Source organism: Cannabis sativa, chromosome 1 (genome assembly GCF_029168945.1).
Source record: "Cannabis sativa cultivar Pink pepper isolate KNU-18-1 chromosome 1, ASM2916894v1, whole genome shotgun sequence".
NCBI classification, from domain to species: domain Eukaryota; kingdom Viridiplantae; phylum Streptophyta; class Magnoliopsida; order Rosales; family Cannabaceae; genus Cannabis; species Cannabis sativa.
In genome coordinates this window covers 647,578-666,631 of record NC_083601.1, presented here as the reverse complement: position 1 = coordinate 666,631, position 19,054 = coordinate 647,578, and the positions used below count along the sequence as shown (strand labels likewise).

General features: G+C 34.6%; 2 protein-coding genes and 1 long non-coding RNA gene across 3 annotated transcripts; 1 reads left to right on the top strand and 2 right to left on the bottom strand.

Annotated features, from left to right (window-relative positions):
• Positions 1-1,277: 1,277 nt before the first annotated feature.
• Positions 1,278-4,184, bottom strand: LOC115707358 (rhodanese-like domain-containing protein 7). The gene is made up of 5 exons (XM_030635293.2): positions 3,647-4,184; positions 2,951-3,202; positions 2,718-2,816; positions 2,138-2,416; positions 1,278-1,838 (listed from the first exon to the last, which is right to left on the bottom strand). Exons 1-5 carry the CDS (start codon positions 4,007-4,009, stop codon positions 1,464-1,466), a joined length of 1,368 nt encoding a protein of 455 aa, XP_030491153.1. The 5' UTR covers positions 4,010-4,184; the 3' UTR covers positions 1,278-1,463.
• A 365-nt stretch (positions 4,185-4,549) lies between these two features.
• On the top strand, positions 4,550-5,274 carry LOC133029988 (uncharacterized). Its single transcript, XR_009683914.1, has 3 exons — positions 4,550-4,700; positions 4,882-4,961; positions 5,147-5,274. It is a non-coding gene; the product is annotated as an uncharacterized LOC133029988 (long non-coding RNA).
• A 3,242-nt stretch (positions 5,275-8,516) lies between these two features.
• Positions 8,517-9,001, bottom strand: LOC133029953 (uncharacterized). The gene is made up of 2 exons (XM_061101979.1): positions 8,666-9,001; positions 8,517-8,586 (listed from the first exon to the last, which is right to left on the bottom strand). The coding sequence occupies exons 1-2, from the start codon at positions 8,980-8,982 to the stop codon at positions 8,517-8,519; spliced, it is 387 nt and encodes a 128-aa protein (XP_060957962.1). The 5' UTR covers positions 8,983-9,001.
• Between the last annotated feature and the right edge of the window lie 10,053 nt (positions 9,002-19,054).

Sequence of the window (19,054 nt, the reverse complement as noted above, 5' to 3'; positions counted from 1 at the left end):
ATTGAAATTTTTAATTTTTACTTTTTTTATTATAAAGAGGATTTTTTATTTAAATACTGTATTTAATGGGTAAATTTTATATTATGTACTGTGTTAAGTTTTCACAATTGTTTTACGGTTGTTTTTTAGTTGTTCTACTATTATTTTAATTGTTAGTTGTTTTATAAAATGACAGTATTTTTATAAAAAATTCTGTTTGATAGTAAAATCGTAAACTTTTATTCAAAATATAAAAAAAAGTCATTAGTTACTTAATACTATTTTACCTAGCTTTCCAATACAAACTGCCTACTTCTATTTGAACAAAAAAAAAAAACTCAGAAATTTTGTTATGTTTTATTTATAATTTTACAATTTCAAATTTTTAATTACAAAAATAAATTTTACTCAATAAAAAAAAATTAATTTCATAGCAATCATAAATAAATTATAAAATAACAAAAACAATTAAAAAAAACATCATAATAACTATGATATAATTATAAATAAATTATAAAGCAGCAAAAAAAAAATAATATATCATTTTTACTGAGAAGATATTTTTATAAATAAAAAATTCAAAAAAATAAAAATAATTTTTTTTAGTATTAACCTATTTTTATATATATATATTTTTTTAATTTTAGTCAATAAATTTTTCAATAAAAATATACATACTACCCTATTTTTACTACAGAACAAAAAAAAGACCATTTAAATAAGGTGCCGTTTGGTAATATTTTTGTTTTTTTTTTAATTTTTTAATCACAAAATGAAAGTAAAATTTTTGTTTTTAAAAATTTAGTTTTTGAAAAATAAAAATATGTTTTTTAACTACTTTTATTTTTTAATTTTAAAAATAGTATACAAAAATGTGTTCTGTAAAGTTCATTTCTATTTTTATTTTTTAATTTTATTTAAGTCAGGTCTAACTCCGGAGTCGGGTTCGAGTTTGGGTCAAAGACCGGGTTCAGTGTCAAGACCGTGGAAAGAGAATTGGGTTCGGATCTAATCAGAGTCTAAAATATTGATTAAGAAAAAAAAATTATTTAAAAAATATTAAAAATAATTTTTTTTTTATTTTTAAAATTTTGATTCTCAATTAAAAAATTAAAAAATTAAAAAGTAAAAATAGTTTTATACAAGATAAGCTTTGACCAAACTATTAGTATTAGTATTACCACTAGCATACCTTGCCCCTTAATTTTTTACTAAAAATTCCCCCTATGTTAGCCAATCTATATCAGGCCAAGTTTATGTTATAACTGCAATATGCATTTTCTTAATAAACACTCAAATTTGGGCAATACAGTTCTTTTTCAAAAAAGAAAAAAAAAAAGGCAATACAGCAAATTCTCATCACAAAAATGTCCCAAAAGAGTATAATGACCCTTTTGAGGATTTGTTACATGCCATTTCATTAACAGATCCAAACAATAAAAGCTCCTCTATGCAACTGCATTATAATTTCTTGATGTGATTAGTTAGGCTGAACTTGAGAGTCGAGTAGGATTCTTTACACCCTCAGAATCAGGTATGGGCCGGCGACCCTTGTGAGGACCACCAATTACTCCCCACGTCTCAAATTGCCTTTGGCGGGCTCTTGCCCTCTCCTTCTCTTCTTCAGATTTCGATGAGTAACAGTGAGGACATGAAACTCCGAGCTCCCATAGAGGGGATTCCATGTCAGCATCACTTACTGGTTGTTTGCACCCATAGCACAGCTTATAAGTTCCTGGTATTAAACCGTGCTCCACTGAAACCCGCTTGTCAAACACAAAACATTCTCCCTCCCACAGGCTCTCTGGCTCAGGAATGTCTTCAAGATACTTAAGAATTCCACCTTCAAGATGATAAACCTGGGAAGGAAGAAGGATGTGAAGAAATGTGTCAAGTCAGATAAAATTATAAAAAAACCATTTCCATTTATCAATCCTCTCTGAAAATATGTTAGGCAGAAGAGTGTGCTCCAGTTGGTAGTTTTTTAATTCGTCGGTGATCTAATAAACAATCTTGTTCCAATTTATGATTGTGTGGATAAAACCTGTTCTTGCTTCAACATAATTTTTTGGACATACACATTCCTGGAATAGGGTGGTGAGTGGTGACCATAATTATCAGAAGAATTGACAAAATCTAAACCAGCAGAAGGAATCACCTCTTTGAAACCTTTACTGAGGAGAAAACTTGAAGCTTTTTCACATCGAATTCCTCCTGTGCAGTACATGGCAACCCGCTGAGGCATGTCTTTTTTAGGACTCCCTACTTCATTTGAACTCGTGTTCTCAATCTCTGAATGCTCATTATCTGGTCCAGAAAGTTGGAACTCATCCTCTACCCATGATGGGAACTTCCGAAATGCTGTTGTACATGGATCAACTGCTCCTTTGAACTTCCCAATTCTAGTTTCGTAGTGATTACGTACATCAATCACAACCTAAAAATGTGTATGAGTTAAAATTTAAAACTGAGTAGGGAACATTCAGACAACCTTATGGGAACTTTACATAAAAACTTTACCACAGCATACTTCACCTTACAGCCAAATGTCCAGAATGAATTAAGAAGGCTTCCAGTTTTTCACCATTAAGAAAACTAAAAATGGATTATATTACCAGATCAAGAAGAAATGAAAAACTCAACTCTTGACCAAAAATAACGTTCTAACTTCTAATCAACATTAGTTGTAATTGAAAAGAAAAGAAACCCTTTGATTGAAAGATAAAACAGCCACTCACGGTTTCAGGATCACTTATCAATTCATTCCACTCCCTTGGGCTCACATACTTCCCAACCTTTTCAATAGGTGATACAGTAGGCATTCCAAGAGAAACAATCTGCTCCATTGCACAGAGAAAATAAACCCGTCTTAGAAATATTGTAAAATTAATAAATAAATAACAACACAGCATTGAGGACACTCCACATAGTTTGTGACAACTTCACTGTTTAACAGAAAGTTAAAAAGTACCTCTTTCTTCAACTTCACTCTGACATGATCCCAACGGAAAGGTGCATCTTCCCCAGCTGCAAGAGGAGAACTGCTAGTGTGCCCATGATGGATAGCTTCTTCCTCGGGACTCACAGGAGATTCAATTCGTCGTAACCCTTTTAACCTTTCATCGTCTTGAATGAACCCAAGAACTCTTTCCACTGATTCCCGAGTCCCACATATGCTGCCATTGATTCCTTCTGGTGCAAGAATGATACCTCCTGAAACACGCTGAACAGGATCAGCTTGTGAGGCTTTAACTAGTGGATAGACAACCAAACATATGAATACTATCATAGCTTGAAATACAAATGTGAGTGAGGACTAAAAAGTTTATCAGCTAACAGAATGTGATCCTGATTTCTAGCAAACCAAACATTGGTCAATATCTATTTAAAACTTGCTGACCTTGTTCATCAATTATCTCAATACAATGTAAGAAATGTAAATGGTCGGAATTAAATAAATGCAGCATAGTTCATGAACAAATAAGTTGTCATACATCAAGTTGCTTCAATCCTCATACCAACATTTCTTTGGGATTTTGCAATTGCAAAGTAAACAGAGTCAACATATTAAAGTCAGTTCCTTTAACGACACCACATTCTTAGAGCTAACGATTAATAAAACTGAGAGAAAATTATGAATAAGCAAATAGAAAAGAAAAATAAGTACCAATTCCTCGCAGAGTTCTTTCAAGGGTTGTCGTAAATGGGCATGGTCGGGAAAATCAGCGAACTTGTAGAAGGAGACCACCACAAGAGGTTCAGAATCGGACTCATCAACTTCAAGTTCTTCGCTTCTCGTTCCAGCGGCGGTCGAAATGGGAATGGGGTTAGCATATCCACAGAAGATTGTGGAAGTAAGGTTCATGGTTCGTGGGAAACCGGAGAGAGAAGAACGAGAGAGTATGGGGATTCGAGAGAGAGGTTTCGGGAGGGAGTTCAAATTAGGGCTTATGGAAAAGGACGGCGAGGAAGACGATGATGATGTTAGCATCCTCATGGGAACTAAAGAAGGCGCTCTACACCTGAGCATTGAGAGAAGGCAGTGTTTGGATACGGTACTCCCTACGGGACTCTATTCAGGACCCTCTCTCTCTCTCTTTCTTTCTTTAGGTAGATGCAAATTCACGGTACTATTTAAGATTTTTACCTTTAAATACCCTAAACTTTTTTTACTAAATTTTTGGAGTTAAACTCTTCAAATTTTAGTTCTGTTTTACTATTCACTATTCCACCCATTTATACACAAATATACAAATTTTTATATGTTAACGTAATATTAATGGGAAAAAAACAGGAATATTCTAAAAATGGTAAAATATTACAACAATACTGTGGGCCGGCCCAATCAACATTTGTACAGCCCAAAATGAAAATATTACAAAAATACCACTTGCCCTTACCTTCAGCCGCACGTCACAAACGGAGAGGATGAATGAAGCTCCATCGATGCAGTCGGCCACGCAACCAGAATGAAACCAGATCGAACGTAAAACAACTGTAAATCCCGTCGAATTTCAATAGGAATCGAACAAATCCAACGATCTAAACAGAAATTTTTTTAAAAAAAAAGAGCAGGACAACCGTGGAGAAACTGAATTTCAACATTTGATTTCGGTTTTTATAGTGCAATATCACTCAAACGATCGTCGAAAATTCAGATTGAAGCAATGTAAATCTGTATTGAACAGATCTGGAGCTCCCCCTCAAATCCAAAAAAAAAGGTATGAACTGAATTTTTTTTTCAACAATGATACACAGCATTTTTAGTTGCATTCTGGTTGATTCAATGGTGTGCAACAGGCAATACATATGGTAAAAACCAATAAACAAGAACTGATTATGATTAAGGAAACAAGGGATACTAATAATTTCGTTTCATTTTTTTTTTGCGTTGGCTTACAGTTGCATTATCGTTTGAAAATGGTTTCGAAATCATGAAGAAGTGTTATATGACAAGTACCAAGAGCTAGCATATGCACAAGGTAAGATATATGTTAATGGTAGCAAATTAGTTTTATAATAGTTGTAAATCGATCTGATTCGAATAAACATGATGAAAAATGACAATGCGTTATAACTATGTAATTTTGGGGATAAAATCGTTGTTTTTCAGTTGGTTTACAGTTGCATAATCATTTAATAATAGTTTCATTACGTTTTTTTGCAGGAATTTATTGTGGAAAAGATAGAGTACAGAACAGTTTGAGAAATGGTTAGTTTCCCAAAATTTAAATGAAGTTTCTTAATAGTTTTATTCTCGTTTCTTTGTAGTTTATTAACTACCAAAAAAATGGCAAAATCGTAACTACGGACAGGAAACACAATGCTTGAACAAAGGAACAGAGATAGTAGTAAGTTTGTACTCTATTTCATAACATAATAAAACCAGTTTTAAAATTCGTTGCCTCGGACTAATAACAATTGCAAAAACACAGGAAAGGAAAGACATTCCATTCCTAGTCTTCTACAATGGAAAATTCGATGATCGAATGAATTATGAAAATTATGAAGCCAGTGGACACTACATTTCTGCCAATTGTAACTATGAAGATTTGCAACAGAAACTCAAAGATGTCCTGGAATGCAACCAAGAAAACACTGTTTTGCAACTGAAATATCAAGTGAAGGAAGGATACCAACCATTGAGGATAAAGGATGATCAAAGCCTGCATTTCTACATACAACTCAAACTGAAAGACCCCGACTTCACAACATACCCAATGTGTGTGAATGTCATCAACAACCCAACAACAACCATCGATGCAACATTCTTTGGAAATGACAATTCATTAATTACACATAGAAGCGCCTTCCAACCAATCGAATACAATGCAAAGAACAACAGAAGACTCAACAAATCAACAACATATAATTGAAGCAAGAGTACGGAATTTGGGGAAGAAAGTTTTGACTTCATGGACTATGCAAAACTTGTGGCGAGGAAATGGTTGAGCAACTGGAAAACAACAAAAAAAGGAACCATAAATCACAGATTATGACGAACTACTAATCACAGATCCGCATCATCCGTAAATAGAAGAAGCACAAATATACAAAGACAAAGAAACACTGCAGAGCGTGCTTGGTTTCTATGCAATTAGGAACAACTTCCAATTCAGAGTTAAAAAATCATGTGCAAAAACATACAAGATTTGTTGTTTGGATCCAAAATGCAAGTGGGCACTAACAAAGATCCGTAAACGGCCAACAAAGTCATTCATCATTCGAAAGTACGATGAAAGGTGATACACACTTGTGATCTAAACATCGCATTTGCCGACAAGAGACAAGCTACAACGAAATTGATTGGAAACTACATCAAGCCACGGTTCACCAACATAAAAACAACTCAAACGCCACAAGACATCGCAGGAGAAATGAAACACAAGTATGGGGTCGAATGAACTACATGAAAGCATGGAGAAGCAAAGAGCACGCGCAAGAAGAATTACGAGGAAAAGCCAACGAATCATACAAAAGTTCTTGCCCGGTTTTTTGCACATGTTGCAAAAAACTAATCCCGGAACAATAGTGGACATGGAAACAGAGGATGACAACAGCTTCAAGTACTTGTTTGTCGCACTGGATGCATCAATAAAAGGATGGAAGAAATGCAAACCTATAATAGTTGTTGACGGAACTTTCCTTAAATCAACATATGGAGGTACACTGCTCTCTGCTTGTACACGGGATGCAAATGGGCACATTTTTCCACTAGCTTTTTCTCGTTGTGGATTCGTAAAACAACAACTCATGGCAATGGTTTTTCACAAAAGTGAGAGAAACATATGGGATTAGAGAGGAACAAAGTGCTTGATCTCGTATAGACATGAGAGCATAAGTAAGGCGGCTTGTCAAGTATTTCCAGAAATCACACATTGCTATTGTGTATACCACCTGTTAAGCAACCTAAAAGCAACCTTCAAGAAGAATGCAAGCAAGCTGGATAAACCATTCTTCGCTGCAGCCAGAGCATACACAGAGAGAAAATTTGAATACCATATGAGCGAGTTGGACAGCTTGGACATCCGTGTAAGACCATATTTACAACAAGTTGGATACCACAAATGGTCAAGATACCACTGCAAAAACAACAGGTATTCAACTATGACTTCAAACATTGCTGAATCTCTAAATGCAAAGAACTTGGCAAGCCTAGAGAGCTACCAATCACAACACCGATGGAGTCATTGAGAGCATTGATTCAACAATGGACATACACAAACAGAAAAAGCACAGAAAACAACAACATTTTTAACACCTACAGCAGAAAAGAAATTAGTCGACAACTTTGTGGAATCATTGACAGAAAATGTAATGACATGTTAATTATTTTAGTTGCATTTCAGTTTCTTTATAGTTTGTTTTTCGTTGTCATACATATTAACAGTTTCACACTTAATCCGCAGGTAAAACCAATAAACGAGACCATGTTCGAAGTCATTGAACTAACCAGATCATGGGTCATCAACCTCAAGGAGAAAACGTGCAGTTGCAACAGATTCCAACTTGATGAGTTACCGTGTGCTCATGCGCTTGCTGTTATAAAAGAGATGAACTTGAATGTTTACAACTACTGTTCGGGTTATTACACCACGCGAACATGGCTTGAAACATACAGCGGCTCAACATATCCGTACACAATCACACAACTTGGGATGTGCCACAAAACATAAAAGATATCATTGTTCGCCACCAAACCAAAAAATAAGATCCGGAAGACCAAGGAAACGAAGGTTTTTATCTGAATGGGATACAAAAAAACATAACAGGTGCGGCAAATGTGGACAACACGGACACAATCGAAAGACATGCAACAATCAAGCAATAAAATAGATACATATGAAATATTTGAATTGTTTAATTTTGTGTGCAAATTCAAACGAGTTGATCCGTGATGCTCTAAATACATGGGATTTCATTTTTATGAAATTTGAAACATTTTTTAATAGTTTCAAAATCGTTTTGTTACAGTTGCGACCCTTTGTAAAATATTAAGTACCGGAATGACTTATTGTTTACAGTTTTAAAGGCAGTCAGTCAATAATTGATAAAACATAGCTTGAATAAGGGAAAATAGTTAACGGAATACGAAGAATAAATATACATTCATAGCACTATTTAGGAAAAATGAAAACATAGTTTGTATTTAGTTGGTTAATAGTTTCTCAATAGTTGTGCGACCCTATATATGAACTTGAACAATTAAAAAACCACAAAACTTTGGGAAATACAAACCTATACAATAAAGATATTATAAGTAGTGAATGTCAAATATCCTAAAAGTTTTAAACCAGCTACATAGTATAAAATCAAATATAATACCTACATTGAAACAACAACACTAAAACTTGTCAAGTAAATAGATTCAACAAATAACATAATAAAGCCACCAAAATAAAAGTTCCTATTTCTTCAATTTAGATGCCTTAGAAGACTTGGATTGCTTCTCATCCTCGCTATCAATACTTTCGTCAATTTTCCTTTGTCCGTACGAGTAGAAAAGTGCAGCAAGTCGGGTTCGATAAACTTCGATGTCAAAGTACGGGGACATCCTTTCCGTGTATAAAGAATTCAGCAAAGGCAGCAACATATGCTCCACAATCACTGTTAAAAAACATAGAGAAAAAATAAACAGATTAGAAACTAAAAAACAACATAAAAGAAACTTAAAAGAAACACTCACTTCTTCTGCTGAGACGCAAGACCACTAAGCTCCACGATTCTGAATGGAGCTGTAGGGTCAGAAACTGAGGCAGGAACTTGTGCTCTATTCTTCCAGAACCCAAGTAAATCGAAAAACAAAGGCAACAACACGGAATAAGCCTTCATCGCATTCCTAGCTGCGGCATTCATCTTCGCGGTTCTCAAAGAATTGTACAGAAATAACGTCCTTTCGTGCACGTCAAGACGCCCAAAAACCCAATGACTTTCCCTTCTTAAATTGATGATGAAAAGCACGTGATCGGCTTCATACCAAGGCTTGGAACAGGGAATGCGCATACCTCGGATATAATGCGCAATTGGGTGGGCGCGTGAATGTGTGACATCTTAGTCTTCATTGACTTGGCCTTGTTAAATTTGTGGTACAATGCTTGGATGGAATCATCAAAAAGACAATCAAGTGGTTGCGAAATTCAACGTCACGGCGGAAGAATACTTACCTTTTTTCCGAAGGTAATAGAATATGGTGTTCATATGCCGAGAAAAAAACAACACGAAAACACAAATGAAAAGGTTTAACAACCGTAAAAAAACCGAAATGTAGTATCAAAACTAAAAAACATTTATAAAGAAACTAAAAACAAACTACCATAAGTACAATATAAATTGGAAACTTTACCGAGTCGTTCATAAACATGTCGCATGTGGCCAAATGGTAAAACCAAGTTTTATCCTCAACATAATCAACACCTAGCCTAAAACCCGGGTAAATTTCTTTGCGCCGTCTTCATAACAATTATAATGCCTACAACAAAAAAAAACAAAGCATTAAAACAGAATAAACCGGAAAAAAAAATAATACAAAAACAGATTTAATAAAAAACAACAATTCGGGATGTTTAAGCAATCCTTCACCAATCCAAGAGTCAAATTTTGCCTCAATCTCGGTAGATACGGGATCAGCAAAAGCATCATTAAGAGCATAAAGGCCCTTCACATAAGTCACCATTTTGAAATCCCTATCATCCCCAAAGCAGATCGAGAACTCCGAGGACATAAGCTCCATTGGAGTGCTCCCAACATCGCCAGACCCGAAATCAACAAATGGAGATTTCAAGGCCGGAGCACGCTTCCTCTTATCCAACGAGAGGTGTATCGAGACGGTATCCTCGGTTTCTTCATCGGTATGAATGGCATCCGACTTTTCACCAACAACATCCGGATTGGGTGCGGGGACCTAAAAAATAAAGAATGCATTAAAACAAGCTTGCAAAACATAGTAGAAACTAAAGAGCAACCAAAAAGAAACCTAGTTTTTTTGAAAACAATTAAAAGTAAACTTACATTGATTTTAGCAACAGCCTCCAAGCCAGCCAACACAACTTGATCATCATCTATTACAAGCTGGCTCAACCCATCAAAGAAATCGTCCCCCTTCAATCGAGACTCATCGCCCTTCGGCTTCTCAACATCCTTAACATTTTTATCACTCCCTCCAACATCCTCGAAGGATTCACATCGGCGAAGGGACGCAAGAATACCTTGTCGCATCATCGCATCCCCACCAACTTTAACCAACTCACCACCATCGTCGGAGTCGGAATCAATATTTTCTGGATCAGGCAATTGCTTGTCATCATCCTCGGCATCATCATCATCATCATCATCATCAGGATCATCATCAGAATCTTGAGTTACTAATTCATCCGATGACTTTCCCTGTATCAGCCAACATAAATAAAACTTAAATAAAACAGTAAAGAAACTATACAAAAAAAAATAAAAAAACCTAAACAATAAAGTAAGAATAAATACCTCGTCAGAAGGACGACGATGAATGGCATTAACCTTCTCTTGGATATCCTTAATTACAGTCATTACAGATATGAAATTAAAATCAACAAAACACCTCAACGAAATGAAGTCCTCGGCCAATGATGATTGATTCGAACTGAGCATCTCCACTTAGATTTCATCCAATCAATATCTCGCCGAATCAGACTTCTTTGAAGATGAGCCACCATCGAAGGATTGCTTCACTACACCACGTTCATCAATAGATTCATCGAGAAATAGACCGTCAAGTTGAAGCTGCTGCCTCTCTTCATCAGTAGGACGCATGTTTTTTATCTTCAACTGAACAAAGATAATTAAACATAGTATGAAAAAAATTAAAACAATTGGAAAAACCAAAAAACAACTACAAATATTAAACCGAAAAGAAACAGAAAAAAACAAGAAAAAAAACTATAAAGTACCTTCTCCAAAGGTAAATCAAAAATCTTGCCCTTCAAGTCTCGAAGGGTTGGATTTTTGGTGACGATGGTGTTGCTCCAGTTCAGAATCCTGGGAATAGAAGATGAAACTCTCTTACGAAAGAGTTCACCATTGCGGGACTGGCATTCATAAAACCAAACAAGAAAAACCCAAGGACATCCCAATGCCCTATACCGGCCATCATATTGGCCTCCCTTCTCTCGCCTTTCTATTTTTCATAATGATACCATGCTCAATCCTACCTTTGAATGAGTCAATTGTCAATTCAAATGATTCCCTACCCCAACAATACTCATCCCACCGACCGCTCTCAACTATATCTAGAACAAACCTAGACACTTCTTTGTCGAGTATTGCTAAGAAGAAAACACCGAATGAAATACAAAACGGCCATTTTCAAACCAATAGACTCATCCAAACCCCACCGACTACCCAAAAAAGCATCCTCGATGGCTTTGTTGTCAATAGTTTTTACACCACGGAAACAAGTTTCTACCAATTGATTTGTTTCCTGTGAAAACAACAACTTGTTGCAATCACCGAAACAATCTAAACCAGAAATAAGGTAAAATTCTTCGGCACTAAACCGTATGCAACGGCCACAACCTTAGCCCAAAACTCCTTAGGATTAGGTGTAAAACTTCCCTTAGTAGTAAACTATGAACGACTTGTGGGTGAAAAACAAACTCGAGGCATATCCAGAAAATGCCCAAACCGAGTTTGACGAAACAAAGAAAGCAAATTAACGAGATAAAGTGTTTTTAATATTATTTATCACAGAATCACACACTGGTGCACACACACTTAGATCTGTAAAAATCAGAAGGACTAAATTTACATCCCAAACCCGCAACATAACAAAAAAGGGCCAATATAAATTAAAAATCCCGAGTTAAACAAGATGAAAACCGTAATACAACTACAAACAAACTAAAAACAAACTATCAATGGCAAACAACTACACGTAAAATAACAAAGAAAGACCTTAAATCGTTTGGAAACATAAAAAAAACAGTAAACAACTAACCCTAAAAGAAATCGAAAAATGCAGTATAAAAAGAACAACAAAACTATATTAAAACAACAAACAAACTAAAAAACATATACAACTATAGGAAAATATAGAGCAAAGATTTGAAAATAATTTTGAAATCTAAAACATAACAGCAAAACAACAAAAACTTATGAAAATCGAAAACACATCAAAACATACCAAGAATAAACTATTTAAAAAACCGAAAAGAAACTAACGAAGAATGATTGAAAACACCAAAAACGAAAACAAAACACATAACTCCGTAAGCACAAAAAAACACTAAAAATAAAGAAAACAAAACAAAATTAAATAACAACACCCAGACCAGAATCAAATGGAAAAATAAAAAGCAACAATAAATAACTAAAAAATTTAAAAACATGAAACAAAATGCACAAATGAAACCCTAAAATCACACAAAGCAAAATGATCATGAAACGCCAAAAATGCGGTAAAGCGAAATGGAAGAAAAGGGGAAACGAAAATAAAACTAAAAACCAACCTCGATCCGATCTCAGAATGTGTAACGTGTTTCGAAATTTTTCCCGTAAATTTACGAAGCGAGGACTCCTCCAAGTTCAGCTTCGATTTCTTCGAAGAAGTGGGTTTCACACGCTTCGGCATGGGAGCTTCAAAATCAGAATCAAAATCATCAATGATTGGGCGTTTACCCTTGGATTTGTTGGCCAAAGATTTCTTGCCCATTTTTGATTTCTTTTTGAGAACTGGAGAAGGGGATGAAGATGACCGAGTGATTGCCATGGTATAAATAAGATTGAAAAAAAATGAAACAGAGAGGGAAAAACAGTTGCTAAATCGTGGGCTAAGAGGAAGTTGAAAATTCGTGGATGAACCAAAAATAAGAGGGAAAAACGTGATAAATTGTGAGTGGTTAATGGAGGTTACTTGATTTCAAAATGAACTTAGAGAACAGAAATGAAGAATAGAAAATGAAATCAAAACAAAATGAAAAAAGAGAGGGAAGAGAGTATGATTTGATTGATGATGCATGGGGATAGAACACGTGTATGCATGGTATGATGAGTAAGTGGTAAATGTGTAATAAAAATAAGTTTGTAAGTATAAATGTAGTAATAGGCGTGTGAGGGTAATAATGTAATAAAGAGAGTAAAAAGGATTTTTCATGTAAAAATTTCAATATTAATTGATTAAATATTATAAAAATAAGATTATTAATATTAGAAAATATAATTTTAAAATTTTAAAAATGATTAAAATTAATATATTATTTTTCTTTTTTCTTTAAAAACACTTTGAATTAGAAAATAACATTATTCTCTTAAGGTGTAGAGAATACTCCAAAAGATCCAAAATGTGAGTACTATTCACAGGGCCGGTCAGAAGGTGGGGTAGCTAGGGCCGAGGCCCCAGGCCCCATAATTTTGAAGACTCCGAAAAACTTAAATTTATATATATACATATAAAAACATATAATATATAAATATTTAACTCAATAAATTAAATGAAAAACATGTAGCATAGTTGGTAAGAAGATCTTTCATTAACCTTGAGATTCTAGGTTTGATCCTTACCGAACACCGTTAGAATCGAAATCGACGAAACTGAAAACCGAAAAAACCGCTAACGGTTAAAACTGTCATTAACCGGTCGGTTTTTTTTTTGGTAATAAACCGACCGAAAAAACTAAAACCGACCGTTATACATATATATATATATATATTAATTTATTAAGTTTTTTTTTTCCATGTATTATAGTTACTAATAATATAAAAAAAAATACTATATTAGTTTTTTATTAATATTAAAGTTAAAAGAATAAAATAATTAGTCTTTGAACAATTAATTTGTATGTTTGTAGTTGTAAAATGTAGAATAATATATTTATAGAATAAATTGGATTATTTTATTTTTTTTAAAAAAAGTTCGGTTTAGGCAGTTTAAACCGACCAAACCTCCGAGGTTCAAAACGGTCGGTTTTAATATAGGTTTTGGATTGGTCGGTCGGTTTTCGGATTGCACCAATCCAAATCGAAAACCGAATTTCGGATTTTTATATAGAAAAAAACCGATCAAATCGACCGATGCTCACCCCTAAACAATATTATAACTTAAATATTTGTATTACTATATAAAAAAATATGTTAAAGTAATTTTAATTTTAAAATATTAACATACATTTTTAACGATACTATTAATAATAAATAAAATTTTAAAAAGTCTTGTTTCAAATTTCGCCCTAGGCCTCTCATCACCTTGAGACGGCCCTGACTATTCATCACTAACAAGTGTTTGGATAGAAATATCGTTTATTATACAAAAATTATTGAGGATACTTAATATGCTTAACAAGCTTCAAGAAGTAAGATTCTAAACCTTGTTATAATTTGATAATTGCATGCATGATATATAAGTTGCATATAGTATATATGTTTGTATATATATTATTGTATCTTTATGATTGTGTATATATATGTATAGGCGCTTATATACGTTTCATGATTAACAATATGATATATTAATATAAGATTTTGTGATCTTGAGTATATAAACTGTTTATATATTGAGATTATGATCTCAAGCATAGAAAGTCATCTAAAGTTTCAAATATTAAAATATCACTATAGTCATCCGAAGTCTTAAGATTATAGAAAATTTTTACCAATTATCATTGGGTGAAGCTTATAGGATGTTAGAATTTAGAAGACATAGCAACATACGACGAGTGGGGTTGTAATTATCCAATCAATGATCAAATTTAGGAGGACAACTACAACAATTCAGAGCCAAATTTTGACAAGTACTCAAGGAACAAATGAAGAGATTTTAGAAGATTTTTAAGAGTTCAACATTGAAGAAGTACCTCATCAAATAGCTTAACCAAGTTCGTTGGAAGTGTTGATGATGGAGTTCATGGCTAAAAACGATGTTTTAATTCACAGTCAAGCTTCATCCTTGAAGAAATTGGTGTTGTGAATTTATGCATTAAATTAAACTTAATTTCAATATAATCTTATTTACTATCAATTAAGATAACAAATTATTTCTTAACCTTATCATATGCTTTGCTCACATATTTGTTTTATGGTTATATGTTTAACATATGAGTAATGTTAAATCCCGAACATATAGTTATATATAGTTATTTATAATTATAGTGATGTCATAATACTAGAAAATAATTATTTTAAAGTCCTTTTTAGCAAGTTAGTTGACAAAATATTTTTTATTTAATGGTAAGATATTTTTGCATTTATGACCGATGATCTTACCTTGTATATTTGGATTTAGTTGATCTTTTCTTGGTAAGGAAAGATGCTTTTATTGCTGAACTTTCCTTTGTTTAAAAATTTCTTCTAAGAGAATCTTTTCTCTTATAGAAAGTTGATTTATAAAGGAAACATTGATTAAATGCCTTATCCTCATTAAATTCGATTGTATCTTGATACAATCAGAATATATAATTTGTTTATGGCAGGAATCAAGACTTAATAGAGGATCAGACCCGATTATAACAAGTTTCCTTTTTCTGGTCAGATTTCCTACGTAAGCATCCGATTCTGATGCTGAAGATCGTGTTTTTCTTAGGAAAGTTTTGTACAGTTGTAGATTCGATCTTGTGTCTATCTCTAGGGTTTCTTTGTTCTATAAATAGAGCCTAGAGAGCAGCCATTCGAATTAGCTCTTCCATTATTCATTTTTTGCACTTAACTTATTTGAGAGAAGAAAGTTTCTTTGTTATGTGAGAGCCTAGTTGTTCATCTAGGTTATAGTATTCTATATATCTGTTCTTACTCTGTCCTAGAGTTTTGTTAAGAACGACTTGACTGAACAAGAGAGTGGTCTTCGGGAGAAGACTTGATAAAGCCTTACTTCGGGAGGAAGTAAGCACTTTGGTCTTCAGGAGAAGACTTGTTGAAGCCTTACTTCGGGAGGAAGTAAGCACTCACACTTCAAAGACGAAGGGAGTTCGGGCTTGAAGGTGTTTCAGAAGTCAGATTCATAAAGTGGATTACAAAGGATTGCAGCAATAATTTAGAGGGAGTCTAAACTTGTTTAAGTCAATTGTCTTTGTAATTTTGATACTTTATTAATTGATTTCATTCTCTGGGCGTGGCCCAGTGGACTAGGAGTGTTCGGGAGAACACTGATACCACGTACAAATCTCTTGTGTCAAGTTGTTCAATTTTCTGTTAATATTTTTATATTCTGCCCGATGACAAGGGTCCCTTATGGGTGTGACATGGTCATCAACCACCTTTGAGGATTAAGCCCATACTTGTTCAATTTGAAACGTTTGAAAAGTTTTAGGAATTTTATGCTTTTGCTCAAAACCAATTAGGTAAAACATTAAAGATCTTGCGAACTGATAGGGGTAGAGAATATATGGATATGCAGTTCAAAGATCATTTAATTGAACTTGAAATTGAATCCCAATATACTGCCCCTCGCACTCCACAGAAAAATGGAGTAGAAGAGAGAAGAAATCACACTCTTTTGGAAATGGTTAGGTCTATGTTGAGTTATTCAACACTGTCTACGTCCTTCTGGGGATATGCTATACAGATGGCAAACGGCATTCTAAATGTTGTTCCATCTAAAGCAGTTCCTAAGACACCCGTCGAACTATGGAATGGTCGTACACCTAGTTTACGCCATTATAGGATTTGGGGGTGCCCTGCTCATGTCTTGAGAATGAAAGAAGGCAAACTGGAATCGCGAACATAAGTTTGCATGTTTGTCGGAAATTCTAAAGAGACTAGGGGTGGACTATTTTATAGTTACAAGAATAACAAAGTGTTTGTCTCTACAAATGCTACTTTCCTTGAAGAAAACTATATTAAAGACTACAAACCGAAAAGTAAAATTGTGTTAGAGGAAATGCTTTCAGATATAACTCCTTCCAATGTTCCATCATCTTCCACTCCAGAAGAGGATAATCCCACTACCTCAGTCGAAACAACTGAGAGAACTGCCATTAAAGTTCCTGTTCAGAAGATCACCGCTCCTCGTCGTAGTGGGAGGGTTTCTACTAAACCGTCTCGTTATGGCTTGGATGGTGAAATCAATATGGTCGTTGGTGACAGTATTGAAGACGACCCATTAACCTATAAACAGGCAATGGCGAGTCCAGAACGGAAACGATGGTCAGCCGGCATGGATTCAGAAATTGATTCCATGAAAAAGAACAAAGTTTGGGAATATGTAGACACACCCGATGACTATCGTCCAATCGGATGTAAGTGGGTCTACAAGAAGAAAAGAGGCCCTGGAGGCAAAGTCAAAACTTTCAAAGCTAGACTGGTCGCCAAGGGTTACACCCAAAGAGAAGGCATGGACTATGAGGAAACTTTTAGTCCGCTCACCATGCTCAAATCCATCCGAATTCTTCTCTCCATCCCAGCCGCTTTCGATTATGAAATCTGGAAAATGGATGTCAAGACAGCCTTCCTTAATGGAATTCTAGAAGAAACCATCTATATAGAGCAACCAGAAGGCTATGTTCTTCCAAGGCAGGAAAAGAAAGTTTGCAAACTCAATAGGTCCATTTATGGACTTAAGCAAGCTTTCTCGCTCCTGGAACAAAAGGTTTGATGAAATCATCAAGACCTACAGCTTTCTTCAGAATGAAGATGAACCTTGTGTTTACCAACTCAAGGAAAACCAAGTGGTAGTATTCCTGGTCCTTTATGTTGATGACATTTTGATCATTGGCAACAATGTCAAGAAAATGATTGACATCAAGGAATAGCTAGACACTCAATTCGAAATGAAAGATTTGGGTGAAGCTGCATATGTTCTCGGTATTCAGATTATTAGAAACCAGAAGAACATATCCCTTGCTCTCTCTCTCAAACAACTTACATATAAGGTTTTAGAGAGATTCTCAATGACAAACACCAAAGGGGCGACTATGTCTTCTAGATATGGTATCTATCTAAAGAACAGTGTCCCACTGATCCTCAAGAGATAGAGGACATGAGAAGAGTTCCTTATGCTTCTGCAGTTGGGAGTCTAATATATGCAATGCTATGCACTAACCTGACATCTGTTATGTAGTAGGAATCGTGAGCAGGTATCAGAAAAATCCAGGACAGGAACATTGGAATGCTGTTAAGCATATCTTGAAGTACTTGAAGAGTACAAGGCAATTTGTGTTAGTCTACAAGGGTGGTGCTTTAAACCTTGCTGGCTATACCGATTTAGATTTCCAAGCATGTCTTGATGACAGGAAATCCACATCTGGGATGGTGTTTACTCTTGGGGGTGGAGCAGTGGTTTGGAGAAGTGCTAAACAAACTGCGATTTCAGACTCTACCATGGAGGCAGAATACATAGCTGGTGCAGAGGCTGCAAAAGAACTTGTCTGGCTTAGAAAGTTCTTCACTGGACTCGGTGTCATCCCTGGAATAGAAAAACCACTAGTTTTGCTTTGTGATAACCCTGGAGCCATAGCCAACAGTAAAGAGCCTCGAAGCCACAAGAGAAGCAAGCATATCGAAAGGAAGTATCAGATCATCAGAGAATAATGGAGCGATAGCTAACAGTAAGGAACCTCGAAGCCACAAGAGAAGCAAACATATTGAAAGGAAGTACCATATTATCAAAGAATACGTGGCAAGAGGGGATGTACTAGTTGAGAAAGTGGACACAGAGGACAACTTAGCTGATCCATTCACCAAGGTCTTGGCATGAACTGCATTTGAAAAGCACCGTCAAAAATTAGGATTAATTGAAATGTACTGAATTTAGAATTTAGGAGTTTGCATGTATTATAGTTACTAATAATATATAAAAATAATATATTATGTTTTTATTTATATTAAAGTTAAAAGAATAAGATAATTAATTAGTTTTTGAACAATTAATGTGTATGCTTGTAGTTGTAAAATGTAGAATAATGTATTTATAGAATAAATTAGATCATTTTTTTTTGGATTGGTCGGTCGGTTTTTGGATTGCACCAATCCAGACCGAAAACTGAATTTTTGATTTTTATATAAAATAACCAACCAAACCGACCAATGCTCAACCCTACTAAGTTCAATAGGTTTTACTGTTAAAATTTCAGTTTTTTATAGGTGCCGTTTGGTAACACTTTTATTTTCTAATTTTTTA